Genomic DNA, 18037 nt, shown 5'->3' with positions numbered 1-18037 from the left:
CTTATAATTTAAAACATATCTACGCGTAGATCATGATGTTCTGTTAGAATCGCTAAAAACTGTTTTCCAAAATTCGCAGCGGGTAGTGTACAGCATCGATTTCTGTGGAACCCAGTAGCTGTCAAAACTTTCACATTTTTACGAATAACTCGGAAATCGTAAATTTTTCAGGTAAAACGGTTGAAACAAACATAAATTAAAATTGAACGGCCAATCTGAAAATAACAAAAAAAGGGGGGTTTCATTTAAAAAACCAGAGTTGGTAACTACCACACGTTTATGATGCACCCTGTATATTGGAAAGTAATTTTAGAATGTGGACCTTTTAAACGTGAAAAACTTTCGTTGGACGAATTTTCTTGGAAACTTCATCTTTACTGAGATATCGCACTTTGACGCACTAATGAGCAACCCTGTATAACTAGCGCAGGGTGCAACATTCTTTCCCATTGTTCAATGGCAACTATTGATGTTTGTATGTTTTATAATCGGGGAGAAAAATGTTTTATGGGAAAATTATTATGAAAAAGCGTAGCAGAGACGTCGCCGATGCCGATCGCGTGATTTCGTGTTGAGCAAACGACGCTCGTTTATTTTTTCTTATACTAATGACGCTTATTTGAAATCTTTTGATACGTTTACCGCGTGCTCACCGCATTCGAATATCTGCTCAAAACCATTCAAATTGCATTTGTATGGTAATTTGATCGATTTAAGGGAACGCATTTGCTTTGAATTGATGCCGTTTCTAAATAATCAGAGAGGATTGTTATTTCTAAAATTTCAATTTCTTCAACTATTTCCAGTTCTTTCGATATATTGTTAATGTGTAAAACGGGCGTATTTGGTGTGTAATCACGATAGGTGAATGGGGAAAATAAATGAAACTTGGGCGGGTTATCGCAGGATAAATCTCGGTTCGATATGTGTGGCAATGCCCCGTGCCAGTCGCAACCAGCTTGGGAATGCGAGAAAATGTGGAATATAACTCCGATATAAGGGGAAAATCTGGTCAATAGACAAACCAACGAAAAATCGGACTGTTGCGTTTCGACTAAATTTCCAGGGATCTTCCACATCGAATTGCGTTGGAGTAGTTTGCGAATGAACTTTGAGTCATGATGATAAAACAACGATTTATGTAGATATAATTAGACGACAGTGATTTGTCCAAGAGTGCGAAAAAGAGATAGACAAAACAGAAATTAGTCGAAAGCGAACAGAATTGCAGTTTCCAAACAAGAATGTAGTAAACGGAGCACGTGGTTATAAACATATCCGGATAATGCAATGAAAACAGGATTAATCAAGCAAGCTGATATCGGTAATTAAATCCTGTTAATTAGCGATTTGTTGAGCGAATTTATCTCGGGCTTTGACGAATTAAGGCAAGGGTTCAGAAAAAAAATGATACCTTGTTTATCACGACGTGCACGAATGCAGTTTTTAAGGGAGCGGACTCGGACATATTTGTTGGACGCGATTTTAGAAAAAAAAGTTTAGATAGTTACAATCGCCTTATCACTAAGACTGCATTTCAGCCAGACGCAATTCAGCATCTTAGTGTCTATTGTTTAAGATTGTTTTCCTTAACATGCAAGCCCAATATCACATTCATTCTCATCCTGTACTCGCTTCAATAAAGTCGTTTTTTTAAAAACACGTTTGTTCGAGACCACATAGTAACTAGATCATTTCACTTTTTAAAATGCAAGTAAATATACAGGGTGTCCCAACGAGACCCACTTCGATCCATCGGGTGCAAACCACAGCTAGAAATTTGATTTCTATGCTTAGTGTGGTTGCATATTGTAGCTGGAACGTCCTGTATATTGTTACATTTTTAAATGCGACTGAAAATGCTGAAAATATTTCTTCAGGTGCTTGAGTCTAACCGTTTTTGAAATATTTCGACTTTTCAAGGCAAACATTGCATTTGCAGGCTCAAAAATAATTATTAATTTTTCGTATCAAAAGCAGTTTTTCAACAGTTTGATTTCTATTAATACGCAAGCTTAAAATAAGTTTAGGAATTAAATTGTCAAGAAAATTTTGTTCATATGGAAAACCCTAAACTAGGGATGGGAGAAAAACATCGATATTTCGCAAACATCGATGTAGTTCGTTCGATGTTGGAAATTTGGGACATCGATAAAACATCGATGTCAGATCCTGAAATGAAAACATCGGACATTTGATGTTTATACTAGATAGAAACATTTTCTGCGAACTCTTTGATAGTGCCAAAACAAACGACACCGCGGCATAGCGACTCATTTCCAGCTACACCCGAAAAAAGCTTCTTTTTCCAGTTAGTTGACGGAAAAATGTGGCAACTATAAGTTGAATAAATTTAGTCGATTATTTAATGTCATAGTAGTAGTAAAATAAAATTATTTAAGTATCAGTTAATCAATTTGAAAATTGTATGCAACTGCAAACTCTCAGAACATCGATGTTCTGGCTTCGATGTTTCCCTAACGATCGATATTACCTTTCGATGTCAACCGCGATGGCTGCTATGGATGTTATAGGATCGATGTCCCATCCCTACCCTAAAATGATAATTTGGTCCGATTTTATCTGAAAAATTGGACTAATTTATGTAAAGTTGCCTATTTAAAAAATAGAGGTTTGCGAGATTTAACCGGTTTGGTCAGCGTTTTGTATTTTTGTGGTTCCAACGACAGAATTATTTTGCCGCTCCAGTTTTTCTATATATTTGAGTGAAAACAGATGATAAGACATGAACAAAGAAAAAATAGGTTTCTGAAAAATCGCTCCCAAAAATTATTTAAATGTATTGAGCAACTTGGGGATAAAAAGTACCGTCTTAAGGGAACCTTTTGAGAAATTTTAAAATGTTGGTGTTCTATTTTGCAACCTCGTTTCTCTTAATTCGCCTGTGAGAAACGGCGCTCGATAGAGCGTTGAGTTTTTGTCTCAGCATAGCTGAAACGTGGGTTGTTGATTGCTGCAAATTTGGAATCTCTAGATTTGTGCAGAGAATTTTGAGAAATTTTCAAAACTTGGCGTTGCATTATACAACCGCGTTTATTATATTAGTTCGCCCCGAAGAAGCCGCAATTATCAAAAACTCGATTTTTTATCTTATCGCAGTTCAAACAGGACTTGCATATTCTGGCAAATTTGGACTCAGAAATTCTTTTGAAAAATTTTGGTAAATTTAAAAATTTTTGTGTTATATTCTGCAACCCCGTTTCTCTTAATTCGCCTTTGAGAAACTGCGTTCGATAGAGCCTTGAGTTTTTGTCTCAGCATAGTTGGAACCTGGATTGTTCATTCCTGCAAATTTGGAATCTCTAGATTTGTGCAGAGAATTTTGAAAAATTTTCAAAACTTGGTGTTGCATTCTGCAACCCCGTTTATATTAATTTGCTCCGAAGAAGCCGCAATTATCGGAAACTCGATTTTTTCTCTCATCAGAGTTCAAACGGTAGTTGTATATTCACGTTAATTTGAAATCAGAAACTCTTTGGAAAAAATTTTCCAAAATTTTAAAATTTTGGTGTTTTATTCTGCAACCCCGTTTCTCGTAGTTCGCCTTTGAGAAACTGCGCTCGACAAAGCCTTGAGTTTTTGTCTCAGCATAGTTTGAACCTGAATTGTTCATTTCTGCAAATTTGGAATCTCGAGGTTTGTGCAGAGAATGAGAAATGTTCAAAAGTTGGTGTTGCAACCCCGTTTCTCTTAATTCGCCTATGAGAAACTGCGCTTGATAGAGCCTTGAGTTTTTGTCTCAGCATAGTTTGAACGTGGGTTGTTCATTCCTGCAAATTTGGGATCTATAGAGTTGTGGAGAGAATTTTGAGAAATTTTCAAAACTTGTTGCGTTCTGCAACCGCGTTTATTTGAATTCGTCTCAAAGAAGTCGCATTAGGCGGAAACATGAAATTTTCTCTCACTGGAGTTCAAACAGGAGTTGTGTATTCATGCAAATTTGGAATCAGAAATTCTTTTGGAAAAAATTTGAGAAATAAAAAATTTTGGTATTCTGCAACCCAGTTTCTCTTAATTAGCTTGTGAGAAACTGCGCTCGATAGAACCTTGCATTTTTGTCTTAGCATAGCTAAAGCGTGGGTGGTTGATTCCTGCAAATTTGCAATCTCTACATTTGTTGCAGAGAATTTTCAGAAATTTCCAAAACTTGATGTTGCATTCTGCAATCGCGTTTATTTTAATTCTTCCCGAAGAAGCCGCATTAGGCGAACTTGAATTTTTCTCATCGCTCATCGGAGTTCAAACAGGAGTTGTATATTAATGCAAATTTGGAATCAGAAACTGTTTTGAAAAATTGTTGGAAAATTTTCTTTTGCAACCCCGTTTCTCGTAATTCGCCGTTGAAAAACTGCGCTCTATAAAGCCTTGAGTTTTTGTCTCAGCATAGTTTGAACGTGGGTTGTTCATTCCTGCAAATTTAGAATCTCTAGATTTGTGCAGAGAATTTTGAGAAATGTTGAAAACTTAGTGTTGCGTACTGCAACCGCGTTTATTTTAATTCGTTCCAAAGAAGCCGCATTAGGCAGAAACTTGAATTTTTCTCTCATCCGAGTTCAAACAGGAGTTATGTATTTATGCAAATTTGAAATCTCTAGATTTCAACTTTTTTCAACTATTTTTCAAATAGAAAAATTTTGAGAAATTTTAAAATTTCGGTGTTATATTCTGTTTCCCTCCGTCGTTCGCCCTGGAGAATTTGTGTCAGCCTAGTTTAATCATACTTTGTTCTTTCGTGTATTTTTCTAAAGGGGAAAGGATCGCATATTCTGTTCCAACAAATTCACAAAATGGTTTAAGTAGTGATTCAACTTCCGATATTTCATAGGGTGATTCCTCCACTATTTTTGCGATAAAATGTCCATTCAGGCAAGCTCTTACTTATCGAGCTATAGTGTGTTAACGAATAAAGGGTCAAAACGTCGGCAATTTTTTAGAGAATAAAGAAAGCTAGGGATTTAGACCAATCAGTACTTGGGTGCTCCAGATCTAGTCAAAAAGTTATGCATCCTGGAGGAGATTTACCAGTTTTGTTGAAGGACTTGTGAAAGTTCTGCATGTTTCGGTCCTGACTTTGAACCCAATTGCATATCAGCAAAACCGCCTGTCGGCCGTTAAGTTTAAAAATAGGTAATTACCGAAAAGTGATTTCTCAAACAGCTCTGATGCCATTTCATAACATTGCACTGGTTCGATTTGATTGTAATTAATTGAAATCAACATTTGATTCGATCTGCTTACATAAATTATGAAATAAAATGTAACCTTTTGCCTTTGTCTTTATCCAGCCTTATTGGCTCATCAAAACATGTTTTTGTTTGGGAAATTGCAAGAAATACTTTGGTATTTTGTGCTATTTGAGGAAATTGCCCTCAGAAAAATGATTAAACGCGATAATGCTATTAACAAAACTATTAGAAATTAGCATGTTGAGTCGTTAGCGGCTCGTAACTTAAACAATCTGGTTGAGGACACATTGCCACTTAAGACAAACTTTTAATTTGATTATGTGTATTTGTCGCCTTATTGCTTCATTTCAGTGTGCTTAATACTGTTTGAGCTGATCTTATTTAAATGTCGAAAGCCCGGATAAAACTTCTATTTTCAAGGTTCGCTTCACTTTTATTTACTCTGGCTGGAACAAACTCATAGGAAAAAAGGGATATAATATATATATATATTCTCTACAGAATTAGGTTGTTCTTGAGCGAACTTTTCTATCAAATTTCTTCTATTTTTAAGGTTCATTTATTGACTATCAAAAGCTTTGGTTCAAGAATTTCCTTTTTTCTCTGTTTTGTGTAACATTTTTACATTTTGGCCCAGGACACTTTTTCCTAGACAATTTCTGTTGAGTTATTGCAATGGTTTTTGGCGCCTTTTTCACTGATTTTTGCGTCTTCAGGTGCTGTTGCATTTAACACTCCATGACTGTTGTCGACTTTACTAAATTCTTAGTCAACTGTTGTTCTCTAAGTTTTTTGTTCTCCAACTCTTTCCTCGAACTCCTCCATTCCGCATCAGACCGAGTGAATTTTCGAAATGTTAGCTTCCTCAAAAAAGGAAGGGAAACAAACAAATTCGTAAATTTCTGCTACTTTTCTGGTTCAGTAAAGGTCTAGGAAAACATTTAGCCCAAAATCTTGTTAGCGTAGTTTTTTTGTGAAGTTTTCATATATTTTTCTGTTTTGAGCAAATTATGACTTCATCTTCTGTGATTTTTCTTGTAGAATCCCTTTTGTTTGTCCACAGCGCACTGAAACCTAAAATGTATTTTTTCATATTTTATTTACCAAAAAACCCCCTGTCAAGGTATTTGTGGCAGCAAGTAGTCTTTTCTTGTTAGTGTTGGAGGTTGAGAATTTACAGGCGAAGTTCCTGTTATTTTCAAGGTTCACTCACGTTTACTTACTCTGACGGGTTCGGTTAAGGATTAGGAAAAGTGCAAGTGATTCAACAAAATCACCATTTTTTTCCTATGAAAAGGGAGGCACGCAAGGGTTCGTTTCCACTCAAATTTCTGTTTCATTAAGAGACGATCGTTGATCCCGAGAGACGGACTATCTTGAGGGATGCAAATTTTGGCTGCTTTCAAGGTGCACTCCACATTTACATTCATTTGTAGACGTCGTTAACGATAGACTATCCCTAGACGTAACCAAGCAATCTCTGCTCTTGTGCAAAGGAAAAGGAATGCCAGAAGAAAAATGCACTTTTTCGGTCAAATTGCTACTGCTCCCAGGGTAAAAATCACACGTTAGAACAAGCATAATTTTGCTTTTCTCTGCGTTTATTTTAAGGCGGAATCTGTCCGTTCATGATTCATATCAGGTCCATCAGGGGGTATCTTCTCTGCTGCTGCTATTAACGTTGTATCGTCCGCGTATAGGCGCTTTCATCTCGCGAAGAACCACTAAAGGAAACTTGGAAAAGCTTTCTTTGACGTGCAAACTCGTCCTGTTTTGTTTTGTTTTCCTGGTCTCGTTCAATCTATGAGTCCAAAAAGCCATTTAGGTCGGGTTTTCTTGGTGATTTTCAAGATTTGCACCACATTTCCCATCAAAATAGTCATATGGAGTTGGCTGGAGGTTCAATTTTAGGGCCCTTAACGTGCAATTTTTGCACGTTTCTGGCAACTTTTTGCTTAGTAATGGCCCTTTCAAAGGCCCTTTTTCCACCTGGAAAGCAATCGATATTGTAGTAACATAGTGGTGTCATCCACTTGATTAACTCCTTTTGTTGTTGAATGTATTGCAATTTTCAGTGCTGTTCCGGAATTCGTGGGTTAACGTTCTCCGAAGCTTCCAAAGGTATAAAACACAGGTTTTTTGAGGTTTTCTGAGTGAGGATTTACGTATTAACTTTTTGTTATTTGATTTTTCCCGTTGTTTTTATTTGTTTGATTTGTCTTCTTCTTGATTCCTCGAAACCATGATTATTTAGTGCTTTGCAGCGAACATGAGTTTTGAGCGAATTTACCAATTCGATTGAAAGTGTGTTTGTAGGCCAGTCATCACCCTCAAAACCACTTCCTCATTCTCTTCGTCCTCTTTGTTGCACGTAAGAAATGCGTGCATTGCGCCACCTTCCGGCCGGTTCGCGTCGAACGGTTTACTTACCGGAAGCGACGCTCATTCAACCGCGAAACGACGCCACCGACGCCGGGATTTTGGTGCCGCCGCCGCGACCGCCGCTTCCTCTTCCGCACGCTGTTGTGCTTGGAAATCGGAAAATGTTCAAAGTAAGTTTGCTTACTTTTTCTCAGATGTACAGTAATTTTTTTGTGGTTTTATTGCTTCTTAATCACTATTGCTGTGAGTGTCAAACACTCCTAATTACGAAGAGTTTAAATAATAATTATGAAAGGAATAAAATGCAGAAAACACTTTCCAGTTTTTTGCGATTGCCTTTGCTTTGTTAGTTAAGAATAATTTCTTTACTTTTGTTTGTTGCGCCTCCGGATCAAAGTCAACTCTATAATTTCCATGTTGAGCAATAAATTTCGGATGTTATGCTATTTAGTGTCTTTCCTATCAGCCCGCGTGATTAGCAGAATAATGTTTTTAGGCAATAAATCTATTTATATTAGTAAAAAAGCACCGTAACTTTATCGGGCAATTAATAACTTTGTTATTAAAACAGCCTGCGTAGCCGATGGTTACAAAGTTGCAAATAAACAGTTGCATATAAAAAAGCGCACAATCACACACTGGTTATAAATTGGAATATAAATAAAATTGTTGGTGGAAAGAGGTGAATGAAAACATTGAACAAACATGTATAATAAACAAGCAAATGTTGGAAAATTGTGAAAAGTTCTTTCACATTTAAATATAAAAATTACGTATTGATTTAATCTGCACGTCAGATTTATAGAAGATGATTTTTGTGTTTTGTGTATAAACGATTTTCAATGGCTTGTACAAACTTCACAAACCCAAAACTCCAAATGTAGACAGTTTTACTGTGGGGTTTTCACATTAACCATGTTGTAGCATCCGGAAAATGCAGGAAATTTTCAAAAATTGCGGTGTTGCTTTTTGAAAATTACTTTTTCTTTAGATATTCCATTCTAACATTTTGAGCGAACGGAACATGTCGATAACTAAACAACAGTTAGTTTTACCGATGATCATTCCAAGACAAAAGTTGTTCAATTGCTTATAGAGAACCTAAAAATATCAAAAAAGGCAATGTTACATTTGACTAAACTGCATTTTTCGAGTGTTTTGAAATTGCAAAGTTTAAAAAAATTGCGGTGTTGCTTTCCAAAACTCATGTTTTCGCCCAGATGCTTCTTTGTGACGTTTTTAATGAACTAAACATCACGATAACTATACAACGGTTCATTTAGAGATAATATCCCCAAGGCAAAAGTGGTCCAATGGCTCATAGAGAATCTAAAAGTATAAAAAATGCAACGTTGCCAATGCAGAAACTGAAATTTTTGGAGTGTTTTCAACAGAACGTGTTTCAGTGACTGTTAATCGATTCACAGGCAAAATACTCTAGAATTGATGAGCTTTAGCCTAACTTTTTTCAATGTTAAAGAAACGAAAAAGTCAAAAAATTGCGACGTTGCCTTTTGAAAGTGAAGTTTTCGCAGATTCTTTAGTGCAACGATTCATTGAAGATAAACAGCTGGAAAACTATACGGCCGATTGATTTATAGATACGCACTGAAGAAAAGTTGTGCAGCGGATGATGATTTTCCAAAAATACTAGAAAATGCAACGTCGCTTTTAAGAGTGACCGATTTTTAAGAGGGTTTTTGTTCGAAAGTCCATCAATGTTTCATAACAGTTTCACATCTAGAAAGCTCCCGAATTAGGAAGTGTTTTAGTAATTTCGTCTCATGAGTGTTTCTTTCCCATGAAGACAAGGCACAAAATTTCGTGTTGCCTTTTGAAAGTGATGTTTTCCTTGGTTTCTCAGGTGTAAGGTACATGCAAAAGAACAAAACAGCTCGAAAACTACATAACCGATCAGTTTTGGGATGAAATGCACTGGACCAATTTTGTTCAACGGATCATAATGTTTTCAAAAATCCTGGAAAATGCAACATGGCCTTTCACAGTGACTAATTTTCAAGATGTTTTCACTGGAAAGTTCAGAAATGGTTTATAACAGTTTCACATCCAGAAAGCTCCTGAATTAGAGAGTGTTTTAGTCATTTTTTCTCAGGATTTGTTCTTTTCAATGCAGAAAAAGCACAAATTTTCGAAAAGTTGCGGTGTTGCCTTTTGAAAGTGACGTTTTCTTTGGTTTCCCAGGTGTATCTTTGCCAATGAGCAAAACAGCTCAAAAACTACAAACCTGATCATTTATCGGATGAAATGCACTGGACCAATTTTATTCAACGGATCATAATGTTTCCAAAAATACTTGAAAATGGAACGTGGCTTTTAACAGTGACCAATTTTCAAGATGTTTTCACTGGAAAGTTCAGAAGTGGTTTATAACAGTTTCACATCTAGAAAGCTCCATCATTAGAATCTTTTAGTAATTTTTTCTCATGATCTGTTCTTTCCAATGCAGGAAAACCACAAATTTCCGAAGAGTTGCGGTGTTGCCTTTTGAAAGTGACGTTTTCCTTGGTTTCTCAAGTGTATTTTTGTCAATGAGCAAAACAGCTCGAAAACTATAAAACTGATCATTTATCGGATGAAATGCGCTGGACCAATTTTGTTGAACTGATTAGAATGTTTTCAAAAATACTGGAAAATGCAACGTCGCTTTTCACACTGACTAATTTTCAGGGTGTTTTCACTGGAAAATCCAGAAATGTTTCATAACAGTTTCACATCTAGAAAGTTCCACAATTAGAGAGTGGTTTAGTACGTTTTTCTCATGACCTGTTCTCTCCAAAAGCAGGAAAAGCACAAATTTCCGAAAAGTTGCGATGTGACCTTATAAAAATGACGTGTTCCTTGGTTTCTCACGTGCATCCTTGCCAAAAACAAACCAGCTCCAAAACTACGCAACCGATCATTTAACAAATGAAAGTCGCTCAACAAAAGTTGTTCAACGGATCATAATGATTCCAAAAATACTAGAAAATGCAACGTCGCTTTTCACATTGACTAATTTTCAGGGTGTTTTCACTGGAAAATCCATCAATGATTCATAACAGTTTCACATCTAGAAAGCTCCAGAATTAGAGAGTATTTTAGTAATTTTCCTCAGGACCGGTTCTTTAGAATGCAGAAAAAGCAAAAATTTCCGAAAAATTGCTACGTTGCGTTTTGAAAGTGACGTTTTCCCTGGTTTCTCAGGTCTAGCCTAGTCAAAAGAAAAACACCTCGAAAACTACGCAACCGATCATTTAACAAATGAAAGTCACTGGACGAAAGTTGTTCAACGGATCATAATGTTTCCAAAAATACTAGAAAATGCAACGTCGCTTTTAACAGTGACCAATTTTAAGGGTGTTTTCGCTACAAAGTCCATCAATGGTTCATAACAGTTTCACATACAGAAAGCTCCAGAATTAGAGAGTGTGTTAGTATTTTTCCAATGCAGGAAAAGAACAAATTTCTAAAAAGTTGCGGTGTTGCCTTTTGAAAGTGATGCTTTCCTCGGTTTCCCAAGTGTCATCTTCGTCAAAATGAAAACAGCTCGAAAACTGCGCAAGCATTCATTATACAGATGAAATCCACTAGAGAAATTTTGTTCAACGGATAATAATGTTTCCAAAAATATAAACAAATGCAACGTCGCTTTTCACAGGGGTCAATTTTTCAGTGTTCGGTGAAAAATGTTACATTTGCCCATACCAGTTTCAAAAGCTCCACGGTAAGAAAGTGTTATGGATATTTAGTCACTGTCGGATTTTTCTAATGCAGCAAATATAAAAAATACCGATGTTGCATTTTGAAAATAAAACTTTCTCTGTTTCATTAGTGTAACGCTGCCTAAGAGCAAAACTGTTGGAAAACTACACTATAAAAAAGGCTCAATGTTTCACGATAAATTCAAACATGCAACGTTGCTTTTGAGTTGCGGATGTTTTCAAAATGTGCTTCAATTGTCTCTAAAACTCCACTGGAAGTAACCGTCCAGGAAAATAATTAACTGTTCCCAGCGTTTAAAGTTTGCGGTGTTTCTTTTTATCCTTTTTTCGTTTTTCCATGAAAAACTGCTGTGTGAAAAACAGTTTCCAACGTTAATTGAATGAAAGTTTCGTGTTTTTACCGCGCTGGATTCAAGGGGAGTTTTAGAAGTAATATTTTGTGCAAAGAAAAATAAAACAAACTAAATCGCTTCATTTCTTCGGAAATTCGAACGAATTAAAATTCCCCTTCGTAGGCAGTAGAAAATCGTTGGGATTGTAACACGCTAAGGGCCATATGCCATGGCACCTGGCGCTTGTCGGTGCTATAAATTTCCCGTTTCTTTCCGCCATTATCATAATACAACTTTGGCTAGAGGTAAACTTTTCGATAACCGCCAAAAGTTGCATAAAAAGTGATAAAACCTAATAAAAGCAAAGTAACATTTGACAGAGATCAGTGGAAGAAGTGGTTGACTTTTTGCATCTTTGGTCACGTCGTTTCACCGTTGCACATTGACGTGATGGTCACGTCCATGTGAGGTGACTGTAACGTTCATTTCCACATGATTATCACGTACGATCCAGGGATGATTGCGAATATTCCATTGCCGAAAACTTCATCCGTTGGAAGCACTATTGGCCCAACTAATCAAATTAGATCCAGATCGGTTTCCACTTCAGTTAGAAAAAATCCAAATTGAACGCACAAATCGAAAACCTTTAATGGAAATACCAAGCCAATTGAATCAATGTCGAACATCTTCGGTCTCGGTATTTTTCATACGTGACACAGAGCTCGTGGATCTGAAGAGACCTTTGCCCGTCTGGGTTGCTGGTGATTCCGCGGCCACACTTCGACGCGTGCACTCATTAACACTATTTATTCTAATCATTTCGATTTTTAATCACAACGCACAAAAATCGGTACGGGTGCATTCACTTTCGACCGATCGCCGATAAGCTTGGCTCAATAAAACCAGACTTTGCTCGTTCACGACTTTGTAGCCGACAGAAACGTGGAAACGTTCCGGGTTTATGAGCTCAGGGTCGAGTCAAGTGGGATCAGCAAGTCATTTTTTGGCTTCTGAGCTGATTTGGCTTATTTATGAGGTTTCTGGGGCGTGAAACTAGGAGGCGCGCACCTCCTTAATGTTAGCCACACTAACTTTTCTAGCAAGTGCCCTGATTTAAACCGGTTGCCTGCGTTCTAAGTGCTTGATTTCATTGCAAATGTATACGAGCAACAGTGAAAATTGTCTTCTTCGGACACTTATCCAGTGCTGGAAGCAGGCCTCCTTTAAACGCGTCTGTTGCCATTTGCTTCCACTTTGTTTAGTCTTTCAAAGAAAGTGTTTCCGTTATCTTTTGTCCTCCTTAGACTTTTTTATCACCCAGTTTTTCCTTCGACTTTGAACTCCTTCGTTTGTTGCTTCGTCTATGATTTTCTTAGCGCATTCTGCGATTCATTCACGTTTAAAATGCTCCAGTTTTTTCATCGTTTTGCTTTGTAACACTTCAAGAGCCTCGTTTTATGTCAATTTGATGCTGCTCAATTGATTATTGATTATTGTTTTCTAAATTTTCATTATTTTTTAGAGAGATAAAGTCAACCTGCAACGGCCCAGGTGCATTTTTTCAGGTTTTCCAGCAAACAGTCTGCATCAACTTTTCTGCATCAATGTTGGTTTCTTGTTGGAAATTGGGTTAATTTCTTCGCAAATCAGGCAATCGAAAATTTGCTCGATCTTCATCCATGGCTCTTGGAGTGTCTTCATCGTCTTGAGGAAAATTACCATTTTTTCTTCGGGTACTCCTTTTTCTACCTACCAGTTGACAATATATTTCTTTGCGACAACGTGAAAGCATCTTCATTCCTGGCAAGTATCTTGTGCACTTTTTTCTTAAGCAAAGTCGAATTAAGCTGCTGGCTAATACACTAATTTTTCGAAAAAGTGGTAGACATGCATTTATGCATGATCCATCCGCTCCAGACAGACGTTTGACCTAAAAAGCCGCGATATTTTCGTCTAGTTTTTATCATTTTACGTATGTAGAGCATAAATAAATATTTGGTTGGTAATTAACGCATCGTCTGTCCCTTAAGAAGTGCGTCAATTTGTTTATTTGGTTTTTTTCAGGTTAATTTGGATCTAATTGCGTCAATTAAGTGAATATACCCGAATTGCTGTCGTCATACTTTCCATATGACCTACAATTTGAAAATGGAAACCGCGTTAATTAATAAATTACATTTCTGCCATTCAGGAATTAAAAATGCAATAATTAAGTAAATCAGAAGTTTACATGCGGATATTGTCTATTTAGTGGAATAAATCATTCGTAAATTTAATTTCGTGATTAAAATTCGCGATTACTACGCTTACGTTGAACAGGAATTGTTTGTTTTTCACTGCTTCTGTCTGATATATTGTTTGTTTTGTATTGTTTTTTCAAAACATCATTCTTCTCTGTCGACTGACATCATCTGTAGACATCAGCGCAGTATCGTCAGCGAATGTGGGGATAAATCCATCAGTTATGTAGAAGTTATAGAGTTTTATGCAAACTCAACTGATTTTCCAGGGGCGTAGAAACTTGGCGAAAAATAATTCAACTGAACTCAAAACTCAAGTGCAATTTAAGTGTAATTTTTGGGGTATTGGACCTTCCATGCCTCTGAGAAAAAATTACAATTTAAGGGAACATTTTTAAATGCCATGGTTTTTATGAGATTTTGACTCAATGTACTTTTTTGTGTAGAAATCATATGCCTTTGAAAATCTGTGAAAATCTATGCAGAAGTTGGGAACAAAAGAGTTCCACTGAAACCAAAATTCAAGTGTATTTTTTGGGGTTTATGGCAATTATCGTGCCCAAAGTTCTACGCCTCTGGAGAAAATGAATGATTCAAAGGAACATTTTTAAATGCCATCGGTTTCTATCAACTTTTAAATCAACGAATTTTCTTGTGTCGGAAAAAGAAAAAAAATGCCTTGCTGCCTGCTCTCAAATTTCCATTTTTTCAGTAGCGCAGAAGTTGGGAACAAAATAATTCCACTGAACTCAGAATTCAAGTGCAACTTTTTGGGGTTTAGGGCAGTTATTGTGCCCAAACTTCTACGCCTCTGGAAAAAATGAATGATTCAAAAGCACATTTTTAAATGCCATTAGTTTATATCAAGTTCTAAGTCAACGAATTTTTTTGTGTAGGAAAAAGAAAAAAATGTCTGAAAATCTGCTCTCAAATTTCCATTTTTCCAATAGCGCAGGAGTTGGGAACACAATAACTTCACTGATCCCAAAAATCAAGCGTATTTTTTGGGGTCTGGCGCAATTATTGTGCCCAAACTTCTACGCCTCTGGAAGAAATGAATGATTCAAAAGCACATTTTTAAATGCCATTAGTTTATATCAAGTTCTAAGTCAACGAATTTTTTTGTGTACGAAAAAGAAAAAAATGCCTTTGAAAATCTGCTCTCAAATTTCCATTTTTCCAGTAGCGCAGAAGTTGGGAACACAATAACTCCACTGATCCCAAAATTCAAGCGTATTTTTTGGGGTCTGTCGCAATTATTGTGCCCAAATTTTACGCCTCTGGAAAAAATGAATGATTCAAAGACACATTTTTAAATGCCATTAGTTTATATCAAGTTCTAAGTCAACGAATTTTTTTGTGTAGGAAAAAGAAAAAAATGTCTTTGAAAATCTGCTCTCAAATTTCCATTTTTCCAGGAGCGCAGAAGTTGGGAACACAATAACTCCACTGATCCCAAAATTCAAGCGTATTTTTTGGGGTCTGGCGCAATTATTGTGCCCAAATTTCTACGCCTCTGGAAGAAATGAATGATTCAAAAGCACATTTTTAAATGCCATTAATTTATATCAAGTTCTAAGTCAACAAATTTTTTTGTGTAGGAAAAAGAAAAAGATGCCTTTGAAAATCTCCTCTCAAATTTCCATTTTTCCAGTAGCGCAGAAGTTGGGAACACAATAACTTCACTGATCCCAAAATTCAAGCGTATTTTTTGGGGTCTGGAAACAATTATTGATGCAAATAACATTGCTTAAAGCCGATTATTTTATACATAAAATTGCCCTTCGTCGATCGTTCTAAATAAAGTCAGCGGTTTGTAGGAAAATATTGCTGTTTATGATGAAAATTAAGTCTATTAATTATTAATTAATGGGTTTCTTACAAATCAGTTAAAAGTAGCAAGAAGCCAGTTTAAAAGAAGAAATAATGACTCAGAAAATTATAAAAAAATATCCTGAGGTAAGCTTTTAAACTATATAAAGTCTAGATAATAGAATAGAATCACCTACTTTTGTTTGAAAGTTTTTAACGGGAATTTTCTCATTATTGGGATAGTTCAGGCTAAAATTTTATCATAAATGCTTTTTCTGTTTTGCCTAAAAAAAAGACAGCACTGGTGCCTAAGATAAGAGGGCCAATTGTCCCCACACAAATAAACCTGACTTTTGAGCCGGTAAATAAACCATCTAGCCATTTTCCAGTTTCCAAAGTCCATCGAGTTTCCTAGAATCGCCTTGTTATTAAGCAGTAGCAAACCTTATCAAAATCAGTAGCGGTACTTGAACTGAAACTAGTCCATCTGAAACCCTATGTGAAAATCGTGCCATCAAGAGACTTTACGCCTCTGGATTCGTCAGCCGCAAGAACACTTCCCGGCAGTAACGCCGAGAGTCCAAAGTTGAGGATTTTTCTCGGTAGTCGATATTGACCCGGTGTTTGTTGCATCATTATTGTTGTTATCAAATGGAAAAATGCCCGAAGTCATTGATCAGACGGTTTGGTTCTGTTTCAGACGGCGGCAAAAAAGGCCGAACCATCGAAAATGGAGAGAAGAAGGCCGCCGATCTACCGACCGAGGTCGAGGACTGAAGTAAGTATGGAAATTACCAAAAAAATTGGATTTTTTGAAAACGAAAAATCGGCAAACTGTTAAGTGCTTGATATTGTTTCTTTTGGGAAAAAATGCAGCTTCGTGGGTTCCTAGAGTCTGTGGTAGTCTGTTTGGGATGTGGATGGTTCCCTCTGTTTGCAATGTTATATAGTTTGTCTAAACCACTTTGAAGTGGGGTTTTTCGCAATTAATTTAAATAACTCGGTGAAGATCCGGCAGAACCAGAAGCATTTTGATTTTCCGGTGGTTTTGTTACCTGAATAACTTTTTCTTTGAATATTTCTGGATCTTTTTAGGTTTATTCGATTCTTCATTCTTCTTTTTAAGTCTGCTCTTTAAGTTGAAATATCGCTACTGACCGCCAACAATATTGCAAGAGAACTCAAAAATTTGTGCAACTCATCGATGAAGAAAGAGAGTAGGTGTTGAATGTCTTCTCTTCTAGACAAGCTCAGTGAGCGGCACAAGAACAGACAGTGGACGTCTGCGTGGTGACGGCGGCGGCGGCAGCAGCGACGAAGACCTGAACCGCCAGCAGCAGGACCTGAGACAACGTCTGCAAGAGGAAGCCGCCCTTTACCGAAAACGTCTGGAAACTTACAAGCAGGCTCAACAAAACCAGGCTGCTCTAGTCAGCCGATTACAAGCTAAAGTAGGTATCAAACCAACTGCTCCTTCCTGCTGCATCAGCTTTTTTTGGGCAGGTGCTGCAGTACAAACAGCGATGTGCCGACCTGGAGTCTCAGATGGCTGAGTGCTTAGATCAGCCAGCCTCCTTGAAGGCCTACGCTTCAATGCCTCCGCCTAGTAGAACGTCTACCGGGTTGGGCTCAGAAGCGTCCGGATCAGCGCTGGAGCTTGCGCAGCAACATCTGCGCGAAGTGCAAGAGGAGAGGATAACTGATCTGGATGGCGCACTTCAGAGGCTGTTTGATGAGCGTAAAAGGTAAGCAAAGTTAATGAAGGATGCAACCAGTGCACTTTCTTCTTTTGAAATTCGCATTTTCGAAACCTAAGAAAGTAGAAACTTGAAAATTTCAACATCTTTAGAACACACGATTCTACGGAAGCTGAAAGTTTCAAAAAAATTGCCCAGAATTTTCATTTTTGCCAGCTTTGAAATGTAGGTTTTATAATGGACGTTTTAATTCAACTGCGTTCTTTTTTTTTAATTTGCATTTTGAATAAAAAAGCGTGTTGGAATTTGAAATTTTCAGCATCTTTAGAAAAGAGTTAAGCTGAAAGATTCTGAAAGTGTCATAAAAATCCCACAAAATTCTAATTTTTGCCAGATTAATAAATGTGAGTCTCAGAATGAACGTGTTCATTCAACTGTGTTCTCTGCTTTAAAAATTTGCCTCTTCCAAAGCAAAGCAAGATGTAATTTGAACTTTTCAGCATCCTTAGAAGACACTTGACTGTACAGATGTTGAAAGCTTCATAATTCTGATTTGTGATAGCTTAGTAAATGCGGGTCTCATCATGAACGTAATCATTCAACAGCACACTCTCTTTTAAAAATCTGTATCTTCAAAACTAA

General features: G+C 36.9%; 1 protein-coding gene across 1 annotated transcript in view; it reads left to right on the top strand.

Annotated features, from left to right (window-relative positions):
• Positions 1 to 7669: 7669 nt before the first annotated feature.
• The window catches only part of LOC109537647 (rootletin), a 61287-nt gene continuing 50919 nt past the window's right edge, over positions 7670 to 18037 (top strand). The window contains exons 1-4 of the mRNA XM_048661010.1: positions 7670 to 7759; positions 16399 to 16476; positions 16943 to 17149; positions 17202 to 17443. Coding sequence (XP_048516967.1) covers positions 7751 to 7759; positions 16399 to 16476; positions 16943 to 17149; positions 17202 to 17443 — 536 coding nt within the window. The 5' untranslated portion in view covers positions 7670 to 7750. The remainder of the gene's footprint in view (positions 7760 to 16398; positions 16477 to 16942; positions 17150 to 17201; positions 17444 to 18037) is intronic.

This window comes from Dendroctonus ponderosae, unplaced genomic scaffold, assembly GCF_020466585.1.
Source record: "Dendroctonus ponderosae isolate FM_Combo_2020 unplaced genomic scaffold, Dpon_F_20191213v2 Dpon_F_20191213_1, whole genome shotgun sequence".
NCBI lineage: Eukaryota > Metazoa > Arthropoda > Insecta > Coleoptera > Curculionidae > Dendroctonus > Dendroctonus ponderosae.
This window is presented reverse-complemented; position numbering and strand designations above follow the sequence as displayed.